Consider the following 25,172-nt stretch of genomic DNA (forward strand, 5'->3'; position numbering starts at 1 on the left):
AACCTTAACCTGGTCTATTTTAGAAACAAGGAATTTATAAATTCCCCTTTTCCATCTTAAAGATGATATTAAATCCATAATTACTCAGAAACACGGAGTTGTCTAGCTGAGATGAACTTCATAAATTACATAGCTTAACTGGGGCAATTAATGATCAAAGAGACAAGCAAGGGAAGCCAGAGACAAAGAGGAGGCAGGATTCAGACCTCAACTCTGTGGGCCACAGAAAAGAATTTGCCTTTATTCTATGTGAAATAGAAAGGGTTGAAAGGATAGGGTCATTGAATCATGTCTGTGCTTTTGGAAAATTCCTGTCGGCAGAAGTTTTAGGAAGCTGAAGAATAAGAGGCACAGAAATAGCATTTCTAGACTCAGGTCCAAAATGAATGTTCTTTCTGGACTCCTTTTTGGACTAAACCTGGTGCAGTGAGCACTTAAAGACCACCACCCCCCTCCTCCTACCAGCTCTCCAGTCCCCTGCTGTCCTCACTCCAGCCCCCTGACAGGTCTCACACCAGTCCCCTGCCACTCTACCTCTCTCTTGAATGCCAGTAACTCTGTCCTGCTTCTAAATTATGCCTCATTTCTAAAGTGAAAGCATTTATCTCGACTTCATCCTGCAAAAGCACCAGGTGAGAATTTTAGGAAGCACCAAGGGCTTTGCGTGCAGCCAATGCAGTGTCCGGGTCCTGCAATTCCGTTCTGAGAGTCCACAGACCAGCAAAAGTCATTGCTGTGCCGGGGCTCAGCAGCCCTGAAACACCAACTGGACAAATCTGGAGAAAGATCGTCAACACAATTCACAAACCGGAAACAGACTAAATTCTGCAGAACCGGAGTCTGGAATGTGAGTTGAGAGCAACATTTGGAGAGATAAGAGTGCTTTTAAAATAAAAAAAAAAATTGCAAGTCTAACTAAGTTATTCAGTAGAAAATCAGCACAGAACAAAGTGCCATTTACAAATAAGCTGCCTTGAAGGGAGCTGCCAGCATCGTAGGTTGTGAAGTCAGTGGCCTCAATGAGGCTATTTACCAAGATAATCCTTATAGATTTACAACCATATCCACCTGCATGCAGATTAAAACATAATTCTGCAACATACAAAATTTCATTTGTCACCTCCAAAGAGTGCTCACAAATTGGCTTTATTCATGTTTTACAGCCATCTCATTATAAATTTTATGGTACATTCCACAAGAATGGAAAAAAATCTGGAATGATATTAGCTCTCCTGCTATTTTTAATTGAACATATTATTCTTGTGCTTGAGATGAGAGAGAGAAAGAGAGAGAGAGAGAGAGAGAGAGAGAGAGAGAGGGATGGAGGAAGGGAAGGAGGGAGAAAGGGAGGGAGGGAGAGAAAGAGAGAGAGCAGTAACATTTGAGAAAATAATAAGAATTATAAAATACTTGTGGAGGACATTAAAAGAAAGACTGTTCAGAAGGTGGGGCTCACTGTCGTGAGTACTTTATCCACTGAGATTTCATGACTTTCCTCTAATCCAAAGGACTAACTGGGACACCATCAGCAAAGATATCGTCAGTAAGACGGTTCTTATTGGGCTTTTCTCATAAAAGACACATATAACAATGAACCACAATGCCGTTTGATAAGTATAGCCTTGCAGACAAGAAGAATGTGACATGTAAGCAGAGGACTATCAGAGAAGTGGAATTACCCAGGAGAAAGGGGAAAGAGGGGAGCTTTTGCAGTAGGGGAACTCTGTGCACCTCAGGGACTGGGAGGAGTCGATGGGTATTCACTGTGACCCATGGAGTAAGCACATGCTGTTGTGTGAAGATCCTCTAATGTCTATGAAAGTCCAATGTTGTCCTTTATTAGGGATATCTAAAAAAATTTCATTAATGACATGAACATGTCATGTCCACATGCTAATGAAAGACAAGAGGTCTAGTGCAAGACAGATGAAGGTAAATATGACTCTCAGCCACTCAGTTTTTCTGTTTCTAAACCATAACACAACTATTGTTATCAATTTCTTGTGCAGCCTTCTGGGTATTGCCAGTGCTTATATAAGCCTCTTTGTGTGTGTGTGTGTGTGTGTGTGTGTGTGTGTGTGTGAGAGAGAGAGAGAGAGAGAGAGAGAGAGAGAGAGAGAGAGAGAGAGAGAGAGATGAAAAATAGTAAAACGTGAAGTTAGGAGGAAGTTCACTTATTGGGTTCAGTTTCTGTCTTCACTACCCATAAAGTAGAGGGAATCTGGTAAATTAAAAAATAAACACATTGGATATAAAATTGCTTGCACCCTGGAACTGACTGGCTGCCTGTAAATGAGGCAGAGAAGCTCTCAGGGATGAACCTTCCTTCCTCAGCTCATAACTGAGGGCGTCTGGACTGGGAAAGAACTGGATAAACACATCACAGAGAGCACAGCTTTAGATTGCTGGATTTGAGCTGCGCATAACACATCCAGGCAGAAATGTCCAGTGAGAATGTGGGTCCACATCTCACTCGGACGAAAAAAGGGCTACAGCTCCAACTTTGGGAGTCCCAGGCTATATGGCAGCAAATAAGAGCGTGTCTTAGGAAGCATCACTGAGGAAGAAAGCATGACTGAGAGGAAAAGCACTGAGGGAACTCTGAGGAATCCAGCCTGTTAAAGGAAAAGCAGAAACTGATGATCAGGCAGTCACCAAAACAGGAAAGCATGAAAATCTGTGGAGCAGATGAACCCCAGCAACAGCAGCACCACCCTCTTCTCAACGTAGTCTATCCACAAACTCTATCTCCCAAAGACACAACACAAATTTTCAGTGTCCTTAGAAAATGATGAATAGGCCTGTCTTATTCAGGCTTTTTATTGCTGTGATAAACACATGACAAATAGGAACTCAAGGTAGAACAGGCTTGTTCAGCTTCTAACTCATAGTCTGTTGTGAAGGGAAAGCAAGGCAAGAAGCCAAAGCAGGACAAGGATGCAGGAACTGAAGCAGAGTTCATGAACTGCTTGTTCCAGGATCACATTCCTATACCTGTCGGACTACCTGCTCAGGGATGGTGTTCCCCCCAGTGGACCACAACTGAGATTTGTGTTGCAGTTGTTGTTACCGAATGGTGTATTCATTAAATGCTAACCCTCACAGAAACCTTGTGACCTAGAGGCACCAGACAGTTCTGCTTTCGCAGTCAAGGAATCCAGGTCATGTTAAGAAGTTCCCCAGTGTCATTGCTAAGTTAGTGATGGTAAATCTGGAATGGAATTACCAATGATTATCCATGGTTCCTCCATGGTCTGGTCCTCTCTTGAAGCTCAGGCAAGTAACTCCTGGACAGAGCCTCCCGTTGCAGAGAATGCTAAAGCGTTCCCTATTTGTTCCTTTCTCTAGCTATTCTCTGCAGGTTTAAACTGGATTCAGATTGCCAGGCTGACAGAAAATCCATGTTCACCCATAGTCACTTCCCTGACCTCTTTGTCATGGGGATTCCATCTGTCTCCACTCCTGCCATCTCTATAAGTGTTTACTTATGACTGGTTAGTCACTGCCTTGATTGAATCCAACTTGCTCAAAATTAAGGAACAGAAGGGCTCATTTGAATCATTGCCTTGTTAGGCTGAATTTGAAAATTCATCAAGTTCAAGAACATTCTTTACAAGAAAGCATATCTTTATTTTTAAATACTAAAAACCAATTTAACAAATATGTATTTGTTTACCATAAAACAAGGATTTCAGTCCTAACAACATTGAAATTACTATAAATTTAGAGTTATTAAATTAATGAAGATATTAGATCAGTACTTTTCTTGAACAATATGGAGACACTCTAATTCCCACTGGCTCATTTAGACATACATAAATCATCGACTGAACAGCATTGCTAAATTTGGGAATTTTAATCAAATTTTAATGTCATTTGGGAATTATGGCTGCCCAACAAATCACTATGCATAGACAGCAATTGAGCTGTGTTCTCATTTTACCACATTTATGTCTGAGGTATGAACGCATACTTTCATTCAGAGCCCATCCTCCATAGGAAAGGACAATTATTTGGAGAGCAGTTAATACAGAAATAAGATGGTTTTGTATTTAGAGAAAAAAAATGAATATATTCTTACATATTATTAAAATACCAGCAGTCTATTTTTATATCACAGCAATGAATAAGAGATCGAATTTAGACTCATCATGCCCTTGTCTGCTCAGCAGCCCTTCGTGCTCATTAAAGGCAGAGCCGGTCTCCCAACTGTCCCCGTATCAAAACACAAGGGACTCCTTGGCTGTGGAATAGTTACTGGTCTAATCAAGCCCATGCCCTCTGCCACACAACTCGAATCTCTTGCTCTTCTCTGCAGCATTCTTCTCAATTATATCTGCTTCCCGGAATCCAGTTCCTGTCACTCAAAACTTGCTCCTAGTTCTAGTGGTTACATAAACATTGAAACCAACACCGGCTCTAATATGACACATCAACCATCTAGTCCCACGTCACCTCACAAGAAACCCCATGATAGCCTCAGGATCATTGAATCAGTGTATTTGTGCAACCTGTACTCATTCTGAGCTTCATTACTTTCCGGTCATTGGCCATGCCCAAGCACCGACCCTCATCCCCCAACCCTTCTCCATTAACAGATGTCCCCAGGAATATAACAATCATACTATGCGAGACATTCTATCTTTTTCAAAACTGATGAATAAAGAGCAGAAGAGAATTGTAAAAGGAATATTACATTTCCAGCAACCAATTGTTAATTAGCCTCAAGCACATTTAAAAAATGTTCATAGAACACGTATCTTGGCTTTCTTTGAAGGGAAGATAAAGCTGGCACTTATAATTTAATCTCTCTGCATACCTGATCTTCAACTTAATAGCACTGCAAAAAGTCTTTTTCCTATAAGTTAATTTTTAAAATTATTAGTCATATGTGCCTTACATGTCACTTCAAAAGGATTCTATTCTGGGAAACAGCCTTTTTTTTCCTCTAGTGATTTGCATTTCTATAGTGAAAAAAAAAACAATGAATGACTCTTTATATAATACACCTGCAACTGACTTGTTTAAAATGAATTGCTAAATTCTAGCCAGGCCTTTTCTCTCTTTAATAAATAAAAGTATGCACAGGTAACATGCATAGTTTTTAACTTGCTGTTGCTATACACATGCATGCACATATGCAGATTCCTGAGGTTACATTTATAGATTTGTCAGAGAATTCACAACATTAACAAATTATATATCTTCTATAATCAATAGTTAGTTGGAATGTTATATAGACCAAACGGAAGTTTGATACAGTAACGTGTCTACCGAAACAATCTCTAGTAAATCAGTTACTGAAATAGCAAAAGATCTGAGTGAAATTAGCTTCAAATATGAAACCATATTATCACCTAAACTCTAAGAAGAATATTTTATTGACTTCCCATTAGTGAATTCTTGAATAAAATGTTGCACAATTTCCCTGACCATAGAATTCATAAGTATATATGAAAACATCATGGCAAGCTTTAATGAAGAACTTATTTTACTGGAAGTCATTTTCTAAAATTAGTTATAGTTAACTTTCTTCTCTAATAATCTCATGAAACAAATTCTCCTTACTAATGACAAGCAGAATGAGATATACCAAGCTTCCTAAGTGCCCGGCACAAGCCTGTAACTAGCGGTAGTATGAACAAGTCTTGAACAACAACATTAGAACAGCATCCATTCATCAAAGGTGGCAAGATGCCAATTTTATCAGTGTAAACATGTTACATGCATTTATCTACTAAACACTCAAATTTCTCCTGATATATTCCTCAGCTATAAAGAAAATTAAAATTATGAAATTTGCAGATAAATGGTGGAGCTGAAATGAAATCACACAGAGAGAGGTAACTCAGACCCAGAAAGACAAACACAACATGCTCTCCCTCCTATTTGTATTCTAGTTCAGATCTTCTTCTTCTTCTTCATGTGTCTTCCATCTTCCACATCATTATATTGTGATTCCCCACCACAGAGCACACAGTGGAGCCCCAAGAGCCCCACAGCCCTTACGTGCTCATGCAGAAGCCTTCCTTACATTTGCATAGACCCAAAAGCCCCCAAGAAAATCAAATGATGAAAACAGACACTCGGAGTGGGAATTGGAATAAAATAAAGCCATATTCATTTTCTGTACACAGTTTAAGCCAATGACTTTCAACTGATGGAATCTCAGCCCTTCAGGGAAATGATGAAGTCTGGAGACATTTCTGGATATCAGAAAAAGGGAAGCAGGCCACCACGGGAGCTATTAATTTCCAGGGACTAGAGACTAGGTCTGCTGCTAAACACTCCACAATCACAGAGCAAACCTGTCACAAAGAATTTTCGAGACCAAAATACCAATAGTTCAAGTGAAAGACCTGGTTTAAACTGAAACCACTTTGGTATATAGTTGCATAATTCATCTTCCTAGGCAGAGCAAACTAAGACTCAAAAATTATGATTGTTTTAAAAACCCATCCTTACAAAGATATAGCTATAGAACTCACCCAGAACAGCCCTTCTTAGATTTTAATGTGCATAAGAATCATTTGGAAAACCTTTCAAATGTCAAGCCTCAGGGCTAACCCCTTTAAGGAGAACAAAGGCTGGGTGCCTCTGTAATTTCAGCCCCAACTCTTAGGGAAACAAGGTTAGAAACCAGACTGTACAGCGATGCTGATGAGAACAAGCAGTGTGGATGCTGAAAGTCCTCTTCGGTTTAGCATACGGCTGGAAAGTGATGGAGAGCTACCTGTTTGTTAAGGTGACAAATCTTTGTATCCCATGCTTTAAAGCAATGTTTTTCAATTTTTGTGTGCATGGGGGGAAATCACCTGGAAATCTTGTTACCATGCAGATTTTGATTTAGGAGTCAGAGAGAAAGTACAGCATTCTACGTGTCTAATGAAGCCCCAGGCAATGCCTTACATTGCTGGTCCGTGGACCCTGTATTGACTACCTAGTACCAAAGTTTATTTGTTTTTTAGACAAAACTGTCAGGAATATAAAAACAGGAGTAGTTTTTAATGTGGCACAAAATTGGCTCTTACAATTCTCATTTTTGACAGCAGATGTAAATAGGTAATATAGACGTTAGCTCTGCTAGAAGATTGCCTCCATGAAACAGAAGCTTAGTCGTGTTCTCCTCATGAATGTGTGACTAACAGCACTCTGTGCCTAGTGACAGTTTCCTGCTGTCCTACATCTTCCAGCTTCCATTATGGAGCGCAGAAGTCATTCTACCCTTATAAGGGGCTGCATCCCATTTTCCTCTGTAGGTATTTTGGCAGTTCTCAAACCTGAGTGACAAAGATGCTCCCTTGCCATGAATAAACCTGGTCCAGCCGAAGGTCACACCAAGTCTTTTTTTTTTCTTTCTGCCTCCCATCACTCTAGAGCCCCCATTTAATAATCTAACACCTAGCACATAGTATGTACTTAAGAATTACTTAGAGCCGGGCGGTGGTGGCACATGCCTTTAATCTCAGCACTTGGGAGGCAGAGGCAGGTGAATCTCTGTGAGTTCGAGACCAGCCTGGTCTACAAGAGCTAGTTCCAGGACAGGCTCCAAAGCCACAGAGAAACCCTGTCTCGAAAAACCAAAAAAAAAAAAAAAAAAAAAAAAAAAAAAAAAAAAAAAAGAATTACTTAGAATAAATGGGTGCTAAGCATTGCTTCTGTATATTAAGCCCAATGAGATAAGCCACTCATAAAACAAATTCCCAAGAGCTTGTAGACCCACCAGAGAGAGAAGAAAGTGTTGTATGTAACAGCTAATCACTTTTGATAACTGAAGTCCTTGTTTCTTCTCTGGGCAGCATCTGGAGCAATCATGAACTCCAGTATGATCAAGTGATCAAGACTTTATATTTAGTGAGCAGTGCATGGGTAGGGGTAGACATTGCCTACATGGAGAGTCACACACTATGGCACACTGGCTCAAGGGTTACTTGATTCAGACTTTTTCTGCTGGCTTAGAGAAACCACGCATAAGGAGAAATTCAGAAAACTTTCCTCCTTACCAAGTTTGAGTTTAAAATATAAATGTTTTCATTTCTTTTAGAGGATAGAAATGTGCTTTATTAAAAATAACTATCAAGAATTCTTTCTTCAGATATTTGTTAATCAATAGTGGCCAAGCTTATGAATGAATGGAAATCAAGAAAAGATGCTGAGAAGTTTAAGATTAGTTATTTTCAGAATGTCCACACTGAACTCAAATTCCCGGGGAGAATACAAGCCTATGCTAAAGGTTCTACAAGGCTGACTGTGGACTGTTAGATCCTGGAATACTGTAGATCCAGGGCCACACGGGCTAGTGTATTCTCCTTAACAGTCACTCACTGTTCACTTCTGTGTTGAGCCTAAGATCATTTTGACCATCAGATAAAGAGTCTTGGAATTTATTGACTTAGCAGCCCTCTCCATTCCCTCACTCACATGGGCAGACCTCGTCCAATCCGATGAAGTCTGAGGAGAGGGAGGCCTCCCCTGTCTGTTTGCTGTCCTTGGGGAGATGGTTCTAAGACAAGCTCTTTGAGTTCTCTGACTTTGAACTCAGAATACAGCTGCAGCTTTGATTGTTCCCCCAGGTCCACAGTTTATTAACTGCAGACCCTGGTCCTTGTCCACTTCCATAGCCTCGCCACCTGAAGAAATCACACTGCTTCTGTGTGTACATAAAATCTAGACTGCACAGCATCCTTCAACATTTTTCCTTAAGAAACATTATGCCAACATACCACAGAGAGCGCATCATTAGCTATAGCTTTGGAAGCTGCCATATCTGTTAGGCGGCCCTAATTAATCCCACAGGGCTTAAGTTCTCTGGGTCATTCATCCCAGCTGTATTAGCAGACCTCTCATTAGTTCCAGTAAGGACTCTCGGGCTTCCTTTGCAATCAAAGAATTCTGCTCATTCTGTATTTTCTTTCCTATAGAGCAACTCTTCAGGGCCCTCACTCTGTTTATTCTTAGAGGAATCAACTCATTTGCCCCTACATTCCATGGTTAATTATGAGCTGGTATTGCCTGAGTCAGGCATTCATGACTAAGAGAGTTAGCTGTGAGATGGCAAGTAGCTGAGAAACGGGGAGGGGGAGAAGGGAGAAGAAAAGGGGAGAAAGGGGAGGAAGAAAGGGAGGGGGAGAAAAAAGGAAGGGGAGGGAGGATGAAAGGGAGAGGAAGGAAGAACAAAGAACGAAGGGAAGGAATGAACTGAGAGAAAGAAACACTAGAAGAGGAGAAAGGGAGGTCACGTGGCCCTAACCCACATATCTCTAATCCCAGCAAACCATCCTACTGTAGAACTGCAAACTGATTCCTCCTATGAAAGTCAAATTTTCTTAACATAGCTACATTAGAACATCTTTATAAAGAAAAATGCATATGATTCTTGTTTCTGAAAAACTGAATAAGTAAATTAAAAGTGATAAAGTAAATTAAACGTGGTGGAAAGAGAAAACTCAGCAGAGATTGAGAACAGTGCAGGGGACATGAATTTGGACCCTGAATTAGCTGATTGCTATCTGGGTAAATGATTTGGGGGTAAGTCATTTGGGGTTCCAAATTCATCAGTTTTCTCAACTATAAAAAAGAGTATAAAAATAAGGTGCAGGGATCATTTCAGAAGATGGCACAGAAGGACATAAGAGTCAGCATGGTGACAAGGAAACAGTATCTCTAGACACAGCAGGGCAGCTGCTTACACAACCCCATGGTGGTTGTGACAACATGCACACACACTATCTGTAAAAGATCAAGCTAGAAAAAAAAATCACAGCATGGAGAGGGGGGGAAACACAAAATTCCTCTGCAGCTGAGGAGTGATTGGCAGTTGACAGCTTCTGGCATAGCGAAATAGTCAATTTTCTTCAAGAAAAGATAGCCCGGTGGTGGTAGTACCCGCCTGTAATCCCAGCACTTGGGAGGCAGAGGCAGGCAGATATCAGTGAGTTCAAGACCAACCTCATCTACAGAGTGAATTCCAGGACAGCCATGGCTGTTACACAGAGAAAACCTGTCTTGAAACACACACACACACACACACACACACACACACACACACACAAAGAGTGTGGCTCTTGATAAGTAGACCCCAGTCACAATGATCTAGTGTGAGGACGCACACCTGAGAGGACATGGGCCACATACACTGGACTTGATGGTTTAAAATAAGTATTTTTTACTGTTATTATTATTAATTATTATTATTACTTACAATAACAGATGCCCCCTTTCACACATACACACCAAAAAAATCCCACAGAAACAAATAAAACAGACATTAGAATGATAAAAACTGAACCAACAAATCGAAAAAAATTTCTACCAATAATGAGACATGTACTTTGGGTTTCAGACTATACCAGACTCTTACACACACACACACACACACACACACACACACACACACACAGAGAGAGAGAGAGAGAGAGAGATGGACTTCAAATTTCATCACTAATTCATCAGTGTCTAGTTTCTATAATTCCATGTGGCATCCTGTTATCGACACGATTCACTTATAGGAAACATCTTCTCTTAGTTCACCACCAAAGTCTCTAAGAAGTGTAGGACTCATGGAACAGCTTCTTCACTATAATCCACACGGACAGATGTGGCTGTAATTTTCAGAACCCAAAGCCCCGAAGTAAAACTTACTGGGTGAGTTCTGCAGACACTGGGCCAGAACTCCAACAGAATCATCAGAGGTGAAAGAGATGACCTCAAAGCATCATGAGGCTCCACAATTTCCAACCAAGAATGAAAACTGACATGTAGCAGAGAATCATTCTAAAACACGATCCCCAGCTGAGCTTTGGACAACTATTAGAGATCACATGTGAACTGATAAGAGAGGAAGTGAGAGGTAAAGTACTTGAGAGCATAGGAAGAACTAACAGGAGATGAGCACCGGGGACTGGGTGGAGATAGTCATAATTTCAAAGGGGGGGGTGCGGTGAATATAGAGTTAACAAGAGACTCAAGTACCAACACATATTCTAATATTGTAGTGCTTTTATATCTAAAAGCTGGACAAGCTGTGAGGCCATAGAAATCCTAACTTTATCCCATTAGCAGTATGTCCCATTGTGGTTTTCCCATTATCAGTCAACTTCTGCTACAGTTTTCTGGGTGAAGGAGCCTCAGTTGGGAAAATGCCTCCATCACACTGATCTGTAGGCACATCTGTATGGCATTCTCTTGATGTGTGATTGATGTGGGCAGCATCAGCCCACTGGAGATGCTGCCACCTTTGGGCTGAGGGCCCTGAGTTGTGTAAGGAAACAAACTGAGAAGCCATGGGGGCCAAGATGTAAGTAGAGTTCCTCCATGTTTCTGTTTTCTCTGTTTCAGTTCCTTACTTGAGGTTACTACCTTGGCCTTTGTCAACGGATTGTGACCTGGAACATGCAAGCCAAATAAATCCTTGTCTTTCCAAGTTGCTTTTGGTCATGATGTCTGATTACAGCAGTAGAAACCCCAATTAATCTACTGTAAAACTCACTTGAAAACAAGAAGGGAAGGAATTTCAAAGGACAAGGGCAAAGGGTTGGCAGCCAACTCCTGTAGGTTTCTTCCTTTCCTGTCTCTCTTCTTGAAACCCATATCTTCTGTGACATGCTCTTCATAGCTACAAACTCACTCTACCATCAACTCTGCCACAAAATCAGGGATACCCACATCTCCTGTGTCATCTTTCGTCTCAGTGCCAAGGATACCTTTTATCCTTGTCTTGTCTTGATATCCATGGAGTTGATGCACCTTGATTCTACCTGCCAGAGTTGACATGTTGAAAATCCATGCTCTAAATTCCCATGTTAACAGGGCCTGGAGATGTCATGAAGAGTTTCAGGGGTGACTTTATGGAATGGAGTGAGCATGCTTTCTCTGTCTCACCATGTGACACCTTTGACCCTATCATGACGAAGAAGAAAGATCTTCACCTGATGTGATCAGGAATAAGTGTCATGCCCTAGGTACTTTACAGACCCAGGAAGTGCAAAGCAAATTGCACCTCTGTTGTTTGTAAAGTAACTGGTCTTGGGTATTCTGCTGTAGCCACAGAAAATGTACCAAGAAGCATTCAGTGTTTGTTTGGGATTCTATGCCATTGGGTTCTATGGCACTGCCTGTTCTTCTCTTTCCTTGTACATTTTATCCATGATTTTATCCATGATGTCCCTTCTATTTTTTCCAAAAAAGATCTCTAAGTAATTCCTGCTATTGACTCAAGAGTCATTTATATATTTGAGAATCTCAAATTGTATGTCCAGCCTTAACTAAATGCCACACCCACACATATTTAAACAAATAAGCCATAAACAGAACCAACCCAAGACAATTTTCCCAACTCCTCCCTTAAGTGAGCCACATGAACATTCACCTGTTTTTTGGCTAGAAACCAGACAATCAACTTCCACACCACTCATCATCTGCTATCACTGGTATAATCAGAACCGTGTAGTCTTACTTCATGGATGTCCTTACATCTATCCTCCTCTCCATTATCATCGTATCATTGATGGTTTCCCAGCATTCCATCTTCCCCAGTATGCCTCTCAGCTGAAGTGAGTTACTCATGACCTTTGTACCTCCATGAAGCCCCGCTAAGATTTGAATATGTATGTCTCTCGCAAGCTCATATGTTGGAACACTTTGTCTTCGGCAACTTTCACTATTAGGGGAGGTTATGGAACCTTTGGGATGGGGAGTCTAGATGCAGGAAGCAGGTCACCTATAGGAGAGGAGCTGAGTGTTCTTAACCCAGCCTGATTCTTGTCTTGTCTCTTCTTCCTGGCTTCCTACACCATGTAGCAGCTGCCCCACACACCTGCTGGCCAACAGTGAGCTGTTCCTGCAACTCAGTCCTCCCTCTCTGCACAGTGGACTGGGAATCCCTACCCTCCAGCTTTAAATTGTTATTGCCAGGCATCACTGTCACAGTGAATAGAAAAGTAGATGAATATGGCAACCTTTGACCCCCAAGACCCTGCTTCTCACCCTGCCTCTTGGCCTCCTCTCTGCCTTTCACTGGGGCTGGCCTTCATCCCCGAAGTGCTTTTTTTCTTCCAAAATGTCTGGATCTCCCACTTAGGAGACCTCCTCTCTCCCATCCTTCCTTTAAAGGCTAGCTGACCACACTCACCCTTCAAATGTCACAATTGTACTCTGCAAACAAAATTTTCCTAATCACAACATGAATCTAGACCCGACTCCTAGTAATCTATTTCTCCGTCAAGGTGCTTGCCACATTTTGGTAAAAAGTTATTCAATAATAGATTTATTGTCTACCTTGCCTGAGAGAGTATCAGCCTTGTGTTTCTCCACATATGGCTTCCCATGCAGCGCAAACCTTGTACAACAGAGCCATTCAATAAATGTGTGTGAGATACATGAATTAGCTCCAGCATTTACTGATGCTGTGGGAGTGCTGAGAAGGCACGCTGTCATCAAAATCAATAACCTCAATTACAGCTGTAGCATTAAAACAACTTCACTGATTTAGGGAATAAAATGTATGTCTCTTACAAACTATCATTCACTTACTTTTAACGTAAAATCTATTTTTTTTAAACAGGGCCAAAGCTCCAGAAAAACAGGACTTGTAAGTATTACGTAACACTGCAGCAAAATTTAAAATACATATTTCCTCTAAAATGTCAAAACAACCAACAATTTAGCAACATTGCCAGAATAAAAACAGAAACCAAATTTGATAAGGATGTTGTCAATGAGGGCTGGGAAGATGGCTCAGGCCGTGAAGGCCCCTGTTGACAGGACCCACAAGGTAGAAGGAGAGAACCAACTCTTGTGCATACAAGCAAGAAACACACACACATACAGACACACAAATATTAGCTCCATTGGTAACAAACTTGCTTACAGTGGAGGAGATCCTGGGTTGCATTCCCAGTACTGGATAAACCAGACATGTTACCACAAGACTATAACTGCCAACTCACAGTTTTGGTTGGTAGTAGAATATAGTACTAGATGTTCAAGGTCATGTTCGGTTATATAAGGAGTTCAAGACCAGACTGGGGATACAAGAGACCAGACCTCAAAATAACAACAGAGAAATATTTCCCAAACTAGACCAACTCTGTGTGAATAGCCAGAAGCATAAAAGGATTAGGCACCCTGGTGTATAAGAATTTCAAAACCTCCACCACTCCTTTCCAGCATTTTCTTAGGTTTTGGGGATATTATCTTCGAAAGATCAAGAAGATAATGGTAGAAAACATTTTCAGCATGATACGGTTAATGTGGAAGCGGCTATGTGTATACACATTTGCAGGTGAGCAAATACACTGTGCATTCCCCCATCCCTGTCCCCTTTCCAACTCAGGCTACCCCCATCTTTACCCAACCTTTTTCTGTGTTCTCTGTAAGTGCACAGTTCATCTCCCATATTGCCACCAGTTTATCACCTGTCCCACATAAGTACAAGCATATCCATTTGAAACCATAGCCCCAAATTCTTGGAAACCACACGAATGCTGACCCCAACTAATCCTCCAACTGAATCTCCTATATTGCTTTTACCATTGCGTCACCCTCCTTGTTTCTAGAGCATCCCAAGTTTGTTTCTACTTAGAACTTTTCCACACGCTCTTCCTTCTAGATGGAAAGCACTGTCCCAGGTCTTTCCGAGTCTGCTCTTTATCATCAAGAGACCTGAAGGACAGCCCCCAAGGCTGAATATTCCATTTATGTGAATCCCTGTCATCTTCAGCACAGCATCTGTTTCATCCCCTTTCCATGATTTTCTACCACCTGCAATTATCTTCTACATGGTTACCAACTGACTTGGTACTACTAGTGTGCAAAGTTCCTATGCAGGAGAAGTTACTAATTTTGCTCACGATTTCTAATTCCAATGCATAGAAAAGTGTTCGCTACATACTGAATGCTCACTGAATATTTGCTATATAAGTGAATACAGTTAAAAAAAAGAAAAATCAGTTGCCCTCCTTTACACAGATGATAAATGGGTTGAGAAAGAAATCAGAGAAACATCGCCCTACGCAATAGCCACAAATAGCAAAAAATATCTCAGAGTAACTCTAATCAAACAAGTGAAAGACCTATATGACAAGAACTTTAAATCTTTGAAGAAAGAAATTGAAAAAGACAGAAAGTGGAAAGATCTCCCATGCTCTTGGATAGGCAGAATTAACATAGTAAAAATGGCATTCTCACCAAAAGCAATCTACAGATTCAATGCAATGTCCATCAAAATCCCAGCAAAATTCTTCACAGACCTCCAAAGAATGGTACTCAACTTCATACAGAAAATCAAAAAACCTAGGATAGCCCAAACAATCTTGTACAATAAAAGAACTTCTGGAGGCATCACAATCCCTGACTTCAAACTCTACTACAGAGCTACAGTACTGAAAACAGCCTGGTATTGACATAAAAACAGACAGGAACTGAATCGAAGACCAATTTATTAATCCACAGACCTTTGAATACAAAGAAGCAAAAGATATAAAATGTAAAAAAGAAAGAATATTCAACAAATGGCTCCATCATAACTGTATATCAACATGTAGAAGAATGAGAATAGATCCATATCTATCACCATGCACAAACCCAAGTCCAAATGGATCAAAGACCTCAACATAAAGCCAGCCACACTGAATCTCACAGAAGAGAAAGGGGGAAGTATACTTGAATGCATTAGCACAGGAGACCACTTCCTAAATATAACACCAGTAGCAAAGACACTGAGAAAAACAATCAATAAATGGAACCTCCTGAAACTGAAAAGCTTCTGTAAAGCAAATAACATAGCCAACAAGACAAAATGATAACCTACAGAATGGGAAAAGATCTTCACTAACCCCACATCAGAAAGAGGTCTGATCTCCAAAATATACAAAGAACTTAAGAAATTGGTCATTAAAAGTACAAATAATCCAATAAAAAAAATGGAGTACAGACCTAAACAGAGAACTCTCAACAAAGGACTCTAAAATGGCTGAAAGACACTTAAGGAAATGCTCAACATCCTTAGCCATCAGAGAAATGCAAATCAAAATAATTCTGAGATTCCATCTTACACCTGTAAGAATGGCCAAGATCAAAAACACTGATGACAACTTATGCTGGGGAGGTTGTGGGGAAAAGGGAACACTTCTGCATTGCTGGTGGGAATGCAAGCTGGTACAGCCCCTCTGGACGTCAGTGTGGCAATTTCTCAGAAAATTAGAAAACAACCTTCCTCAAGACCCAGTAATAACACTTTTGGGTATATATCCAAAGGATGTTTAATCATGCCACAAGGACATGTGCTCAACTATGTTCATAGCAGCATTGTTTGTCATAGCCAGAACCTGGAAACAACCTAAATGTCCCTCAACTGAAGAATGGATAAGGAAAATGTGGTACATTTACACAATGGAGTACTACACAGCAGAAAAAATAATGGTATCTTGAAATTTTCAGGTAAATAGATGGCTCTAGAAAACATCATATTGAATGAGGTAACCCAGACCCAGAAACACAGATATCATATGTACTCATGCATAGGTGGCTTTTTGACATAAAGCAAAGAAAACCAGTTTACAGTTCACAATCCCAGAGAACTTAGACAACAATGAGGACCCTAAGAGAGACATATATGGATCTAATCTGCATGGGAAGTAGAAAAAGACAAGATCTCCTGAGTAAATTGGGAGCATGAGGACCATAAGAGAGGGTGGAAGGGAAAGGAACTGGAAGGGAGGGGAGCAGAGAAAAACGTATAGCTCAACAAAATCAATAAAATAATATAAAATTAAAAAAGACCAGATGATGATGGTTCAAGAAGAAATATGCATTCGTACCATAGATTACACATGCATATTATTATTATTATTATTATTATTATTATTATTATTATTATTATTATTGGTTTTTTGAGACAGGGTTTCTCTGGATTTGGAGCCTGTCCTGGAACTAGCTCTGTAGACCAGGCTGGTCTTGAACTCACAGAGATCCGCCTGCCTCTGCCTCCCGAGTGCTGGGATTAAAGGCGTGCACCACCATCGCCCAGCACACATGCACATTAATAAGAGAAGAGTTCATCATATATAAGGCTCTTAGCTGTTATGATGAAAATACATATGTCTGCTAAGAAAATTCAACTGTATGTTGAGTAAGAATAAAAAAATCACTAAGTAAAACCCATTTCTTGTCTAAGATCTGTTAAAATGAGGAACTTTAAATAAATTTGCATTATAAATGGGGGCGGAGAGCCATGAATTCTTCATTCTACAGAAATGGAAGGGTCCTTTTAGGGCTGAATAAGAAGCACTGAAAGAAAACCTTCATCCAACCAACTGCAGCTTTCAAATGAATACTACTTTTCATACAGAGAAAATCTGTATAAGGTGGTTTCCCCAGGCCTAACCAGTTCTCATAGGAATAAACACAGGTAGCTGACCTCACACTATCTTCAGTGGAGTGTGCCTGATAGCTGCAGGGGTAAGACTTGAACCCTCTAAGTCCTCCAATTACCCAGTGCCCCCAGATCAGTGTTCTCATTTTGTCATGTAGTTAATGATAGCGATTTAAATGTGTGCCCCAGGGAAGTGTAAATTTCAGTGTCTGGGGACTTTGGAGGTCTACCGGAGCACAGCTGGAGCCAAATAAACTACATAGCCCACTCCCTGTATTTGCATTGTGTCTCTGAGATAACAGACTACTTTGGATGTTAGTCAAATTTTTTTTCAAATAAGCAAGAAATAATTTTCTCTATTGGATTTATTTACTAAGTACCAGAGTGCGTGCAGGCGACCACAGAGGTTACAGACATCAGCAAGCAAGAATAGCGGTAGATGCTTCATCTTCCTGTTAATTGCCTTTGTTACACAACAGCGTCTGGGAAGTCTGACTATAATTCTAACTGCAGACCACAGTAATCATGTCAATATGTGAGCCACCTGAATATCTAATTATGAAAAAGAGAAGGCAATTTCACAGCGGAGACATTGTTCTAATTCGAGAAACAGCCATATTAACTTATTAGCAGATAGCTGGAAAAACTTTAATTTGAAAGATAATTATTTTTAGCTGATTAATATGCTTCAAATTAAACTCACTGCTTTTAATGGGCCCATCAACTTGACAACCTGGGAAATTAATAAATTTTACATGCAGTAATCCCAGTAAATTTATACAGCCAAGCCCCACATCATTGTAAGGATTACCTTCACAATAGGCATTGTCCTCCCGTAGAGGCCTGAAGCCGTCCCTGCAGCTGCACACAGCCCTGTCGTTCAGGTTCCTGCAGACAGAGTTCTCCATGCAGGTGTGCTTCTCCGAACAAAAGTCATAGCCTGCAAGAAGGACATGTTCCGATAAATGAGACTATGATAAGACAAGCTGCTCCATGGTTTATTTTTTCTTTTCTATTGAAAATAATTTTTCACACAATGTATTCTGATCACAGTACCTCCCCCATCTAGCTCCATTCCTTCCTTCTCTCTCTCTTTAGAAAATAAACAACAAAGACAAAAAGCAAACAAACCAGAATTTTTAAAAAGAAGGAAAGCAGAAAGAGTAGTTTCTGTTAATTTTGAAGCTATGTTCTCTAAAGACATCTTACCAGGGTTATTATTGGACAGTTTCATACATATACATTAAATATCCCATTGCCTACGTCCCTACCCTCTTTGTCACAGTCATGCCCACCGCCAGTCCCTTTCTCAGGCTCATGACCTTAGGTTTTGTTTTGTGATCCATTTAGTTTTTCTAGGACCATCCGTGTGATTGAGGTCATTGTGGTCCCACAACTGAAGAAAATGCCTACCCTTCTTCCTGAATCAGTTAGGAACAAATAGCTCAACCACGAGGGGAAGGCACCTGACATCTTCTCCCCTCCATGTCCATTTTTGTGCAGACCTAGTGCGGGCATCTCCAGCCACTGGAACCGCAGACCAAGTGCGGGCATCACCAACCACTGGAACCGCAGACCCAGCGCGCGGGCATCTCCAGCTGCTGTGATTGCAGACCCAGCGCGGGCATCTCCAGCTGCTGTGACTGCAGACCCAGCGCGGGTATCTCCAGTCACTGGAACCGCAGACCAAGTGCGGGCATCCCCAGCCACTGGAACCGCAGACCCAGCGCGGCATCCCCAGCCATTGGGACTGCAGACCCAGCGCGGCATCCCCAGCCACTGGAACCGCAGACCCAGTGCGGACATCCCCAGCTGCTGGGACTGCAGACCCAGCGCGGGCATCCCCAGCCACTGGAACCGCAGACCCAGCGCGGCATCCCCAGCCGCTGGGACTGCAGACCCAGTGCGGGCATCTCCAGCCACTGGAACCGCAGACCCAGCACGGGCATCCCCAGCCGTTGTGACTGCAGACCCAGCGCGGGCATCCCCAGCTGCTGTGACTGCAGACCCAGCGCGGGCATCCCCAGCTGCTGTGACTGCAGACCCAGGGCCGGCAGACCCAGCCTCTGTGATTTCCTGATTGCAGAGAGTTCTTTATGACTCAATTACTTTCTACTTCAAACGAATTCAAATAGTTTTTTTTTTATTTTCTAAATACTACACAGTCCTTACTTCTATTATAGCTCTCTATGTATTTGAAACAAAGATGCTTTGAGTTCAGAATGGATGCTGCAGTAAGACGTTAACACAGTGAGAGCGCAACAGACATTATCAGTGCCTTGAACACTCGGGGAGCCAAGGGTAAATGCGCCTACCAATATTTAAGAAACGAAAAACCACAGCATAGCATTTAAGATTTGTTGAAAAGGAGTTCAAAATGAAAATCACATCACTTTACTCTAATTTTGTCTGAAGATGTGCATGGAAAACTATAAGCACTCAAAAGAAGAAACTTTTAGGAATAACAGGATTTTCAAAAATCCCAGAGTCTTTTGGATAAGAAAAAAAAATGGAACTTTTATAAACCGTGACACCAATCGTGCCGTTTCTAAGGGTTTCTTTCTAGCGTCGGAGCCCTTGTTCAACGATATCTGAACAGCTGAAATGAAAAGCTTGAGTGGTGGAATCCACCTCAAATAAAGATTACATGATTGTGTGTCATTCAACAAATTTTTAAATTGCCTAATGCATGCTTTATCGAAAGAGCTTCACACTGACTGGTGATTTGCGATTTTATCCCAATCATAAAAGGACAAGAAGGACTTAGAAGAAATTGTCTCTCTATAGCCAAAAACGACTTGCGTTCGAGAAAATCTAAATGGGCCTTCTTATCTGTAATGAAGCTGGTGTCCACTGTCACCGAGTGGTGCACGCTCTGCCCACTCACTGCCTGCACTATTTTCAATACCACTGCAGGGCTTTACTGAATGTACAACATATAATGAAACATTACTGGTGCAACTTAATAAATCTTAAGGTCAATGCGCCTGATACAGTAAATATTAAAACAGACTATAAAATATCAAATGGATAAGTGAATGCTTTAAAATGAATCTAAAAGAATATTAAGTGTACAAACACAAAAGAAATACAGTTAATAATGCCCTTAAATTACTTGGAAATTTAACTTCTCTTAACAATATAACTGCTCAGGATTAAGACCAAATATTTGGAAGCAAAATTCTCAAGAGAAAAAAATATGCAATTTAAATTTAAAAATGTAAACCTTTCTCTGAGGGTCATTTTCATTCTTATTTTTGAAGTAACTAAATGAAGATCATATTTCTTAAAATACATCTCACTGTCTTTTTACAATGCCTGAGGTGGAAACAATTTCATGTCAAAATCTTTACTGTCCATCCCAACAGCTCAGCACATCACCAAGCTAAATTCTAAAACCCAAAAAGAATAAAGGAAGAAGAAAAGAAAAGAAAACCTTTAATTTTTCACCCAAATTAAGAGAAAGGAGTTATTACAATGGCTCAGTATTGGAGGTGCACAGGAGACCAAGCTATTGAGTGCTGGCATAGTGCTAAATCTCCGATTTCCCCCACGGTGTCTCAAATACGCGTTAGAGGCTACGACTGTGGAAGTTGTTGCTGGTATGTTTTTATTGTGTTGCTTTCTTGAGCCTACAGTTTTAAAAATTATCACCATTTCATGTTATCAACTTTTCTCCCGGTTTTAAGAATCCTCTGTATTATCTAGGATGCTCAGTGAGCCTCCTGTTAGGTTAGGTACATTTTGTATGATCCATTCCGTGTCCACTTCCTGACCCTGTAACGGTGTGACCCGTTACTGAAGTGTCAAACACCATACACGCACACAGGAAATGCTGAGTCGTCTCAAGATTGTTCCAAGTGGAGGCAAAGAATGTGCTTCTATTTTACCTTTGCAGATAAGAGTTAAGGCTTAGTTATGACTTGCTGGGGTACTTTACTAACCCTATGATTTGAAAACTAAAATTTCCAGTGAATCAAATTTCATCTATTATATAAAAAATATTCAATAGGTATTGAAATGCAGAAAAATGATGACTACTCTGAGTGTTTGACTGCCTATATCAGTGACTCCCAGTCTCCCCAATACTGTGACCCTTTAATTAATACAGCTCCTTATGCTGTGGTGGACCCAACCATAAAATTATTTTTGTTGCTATTCCATGACTATAATTTTGCTGCTATTTTAAGTCGTAATATAAATACTTTTAGAGAAAGAGGTTTGCCAAAGGGGACTTGACCCTTTGGTTGTGAACCGCTGACCTATATAGTAAAATCCCAGGGTTAAAATGTCACCTACTAATGTGTAGGGAATTTGGAGTCAATTGAAGCAGGTCGTTTCTAACCTGAAGACACTCAGTCTGCATGTTGCCTGTCTAAGTCCTCACTGCTTCATATCCATTGTGTGTGTGTGTGTGTGTGTGTGTGTGTGTGTGTGTGTGTGTGGCATTTGAATCTGCAGACACAGCTTTCCACAAAATCTGATCTCTGTCCTGACAGGCTGCATAAATACAGGTTGCAAAACTTAACCCATTTTCTCAGTCACTAGATTTTGTCACTTGTAAAAATTAGGATAATTGCCATCTTCTAAAAGGGAAAGATTCAAATAAGATCTCCTATGCAAAGACACTGTGGTCTGTGTGCTGGCAGCAAAAGCTATAGACTGGTACTATGACCCTAACAGCAGAGACACTAACATCTGTGTCACAGATCTCATCCGGGCATTTGGTCCAGCTTGGTGAAGAGAGCACATCTAATGCAGGCCAGCCTTTCTGTTTCCTCCCACCGCATTTTAGCCTCAAGGTCTCTGTAACTCTCCATCTCTGTGTTTGCAAATGCACACAGGGCTCTGCACATTCCTCCTAAGAACAAACTTACCTATGGAACATCAAAATGTGTTCGTCCATAACTGAGGGGGAAGTAAAAGACAAACCCAGGAGGTGACCAGAACGGTTCACAGGCTGGTGATGTGTCAGGAGAGAGACAGCAGCAGTAACTGTGGTGGTGAGAGAACTAGGTATACTCTGGAGGAATCACTCATCCTGACCTTTGACCCAGGTGCTTTCAGGAAAATGGACTTTACTCTGTATAGGATAAAGCCATGTCAATCACTGCATAGCGCTGGCCCAACAAAGTAATTTCTACAACGCTAGCTAATGGAGGTCGCTGAAGCTCAGATCTTGTATTTTTACTTATCTCATCAGGATATTAAACCATTTTTTTTCTACCTATGTATCATCACAATTCCAATATGAACATAGGCATGCTAGTCAGAGAAGACACAGGTACCCTAGCCAGTTAGCTATGTCTGAAACAAGTCAAACCACACTGAAGTTGTTATACCATATGTTTTGGGGGCCCACAGGGTCTACTTTCTGGCCAAGCCAATAGAATTCAGTGTCTACCACATGACCACTAGCAAATGATAAAGTAGTTAGATGTAGTCCAAAAGCTAAGAGACTTTCCTAGTGTCTCCTAAAGTGTAGATCAAGGTGTAGAATAAGCAAATAGAATTCTAATGCCAATGGCCTTCTTTGGAGGCAAGCAGGGTCAGTGTGTAAAAACCACTGCCATGCAATGAAGCTAAAGCTGACTATCACTATAATAACATTATTACTAATACACAGGTACAGAAAGTCACAAAAGGCACTACTGAACATTGCGGACAGTGGGAATTGTGCACAAGGGAAAAGAGAAGTCACACTCTTTCCATGTTGCTCCCCCACTTTTAATAAAGAGGTGTGGGCAGGTAATTGTCTCGTAAACAGAGGCTGGGAATGTCAAGGGAGGAGAGGACAACAGAAAGGAGAGTCGACATAAATCCACACACAATGCATGTGTCTAGGGTCCTTCCTCTATCGAGTGTGCCTGTTGCCCACTTCTTTCTTTTTTTTTCTTATTTATTTATTTATTTATTTATTTATTTATTTATTTATTATGTATACAATATTCTGTCTGTGTGTATGCCTGCAGGCCAGAAGAGGGCACCAGATCTCATTACAGATGGTTGTGAGCCACCATGTGGTTGCCGGGAATTGAACTCAGGACCTTTGGAAGAGCAGGCAATGCTCTTAACCTCTGAGCCATCTCTCCAGCCCCGCCCACTTCTTTCAAAGGTTCCAAACAATAGGGTGGGGTTCCCTGCTCAGGTTCTCCTGCCTGTTGCTGCCAGGGGTGTCAAAACAGAAACCCTAGGGGACAGAGTTGGCAGGTTTGATTTGGTTTCTTACCCCTGCCCAAACCTCCAGGGGAAAGATGAACATTTTTGTCTCCTACTGGGCTCAGAGACACCAAATTAACCATTGCAGACCTGAATGTTCGTTTGGATGTGAACACTGAGTCTTTAACACCAGGAAGGGTGGGGAGGCTTTGCTGAAAACTAGAGGTCAATTCTCACAGACCAATCTGTCAAAACAAACGTGTGAGAGTTGACGTGAACTGGACTTCCTCCCCCCGAAGTGAAAGTATGTTGAGACAGTTCCTTTACTTGTCCTGCATATATGACATCAGAAAAGCCTATAAGCCTTAAGGGGCTGTTGGATGTAGTTTCTGTCCCATAGGACTGGGTGGGACAGAAAGCCCTGTCAACAAGGGACTTTGATGTTTGAAGAAGGGCTAACTCTAGGGGGACTTGTTGATGCATACCTGTAATCCCAGCTGCTAGGGAGGCTGAGGCAAGAGGATTACAAACTGAAAGTCAGGAAGAGCCATGTAGGGCCCTTATTGCGAACAAGGGGAGTTAGGGACAACTTGAGAATTTTAGTTGGAGTTCAAGTATTAGTCTAATCCAGACCTTCACAGTCTAGGCCACCTGATTTACCATGAATGTTTGGAAAGAGAGATGTCATGGGTCCCACTTCATATCAGTTATTCCAGAATACCGGAGGTGAGGAGGCATGGCCGCCTCTGTCACTCTATGTAAACACATTTTAATGTGAACAATTTCAATACAGAGCGATGTCTTGTGATTAATGCTCCGTTTCTTCACTTGCTTTTTCAAACTTCAATGTTCAGAAATGGATGTGACCAGAATGATTCTTACCGCCAGGACACCTCAGCTTAACTTCTTACACCACAACTGTCCCACCACATTCTAACCAGCTACTGTGTGTTCACTTACTCCCTGAGCAGCCCTCGAGTGGGAGACTGAGGACAGTCACGACCGCGGTGTGCTTTCTGCTGCTGGGACAAAAAAATGCTCTGACCGAAACCAACTCAGGGGAGGAAAGAGTTAATCAGGCTTCCATCCCCAGGCCGCAGTCTATCCCTGAAGAAAGTCAGGAGAGGAATGGAAGGCAGGAACTCAGAGGCAGGCCCACTGCTATTCTGGGCAGCAGGACCTCTCCCTCACAGCCAAGGAAGTACAGAAAGGGATGCACTCAGGTTCCAATACACCAGGACTCCCTACCCAGGGAACTCACAGTGAACTAAGACCTCCTACACGATCTAAAAATCAAGATAATCCCCCAAGGCACGTCCACAGACCAATCCAGTCTCTGCAGTCCTTCAACTAAGACTGTCTTAGCTGACTCTAAGCTGTGTCAAGCTGACAGATGGTTAAAGCCACTTGTGTCACGTTTTTCCGTATTTTCCTCTTGTCTATGTTCTAGTCCCTTGAATCTTGGCTTACTTTTGACTGCTTTGAGCACTGGAATATAGAAGAATGACGCTATGTCAATACAGGACGTCCATAAAACCCTCAAGCCATCATTAAACAAGTGGTACTAATACTCTCAATGACACAACACGAGGAAATGTCCCGAGGTTCTGGAGAGGGGCTACTGTGATTATGCTTGGCTTCT

The 25,172-nt window shown here is 41.3% G+C and overlaps 1 protein-coding gene across 2 annotated transcripts in view; it reads right to left on the reverse strand.

Annotated features, from left to right (window-relative positions):
• Nucleotides 1-25,172, reverse strand: part of Nell2 (neural EGFL like 2) — a 315,528-nt gene that overhangs the window by 129,478 nt on the left and 160,878 nt on the right. For both annotated transcript variants that reach the window (XM_057791706.1, XM_057791705.1), the window contains exon 13: nt 18,183-18,311. In XM_057791706.1, coding sequence (XP_057647689.1) covers nt 18,183-18,311 — 129 coding nt within the window. The remainder of the gene's footprint in view (nt 1-18,182; nt 18,312-25,172) is intronic.

Source organism: Chionomys nivalis, chromosome 17 (genome assembly GCF_950005125.1).
Source record: "Chionomys nivalis chromosome 17, mChiNiv1.1, whole genome shotgun sequence".
Taxonomy (NCBI): Eukaryota; Metazoa; Chordata; class Mammalia; order Rodentia; family Cricetidae; genus Chionomys; species Chionomys nivalis.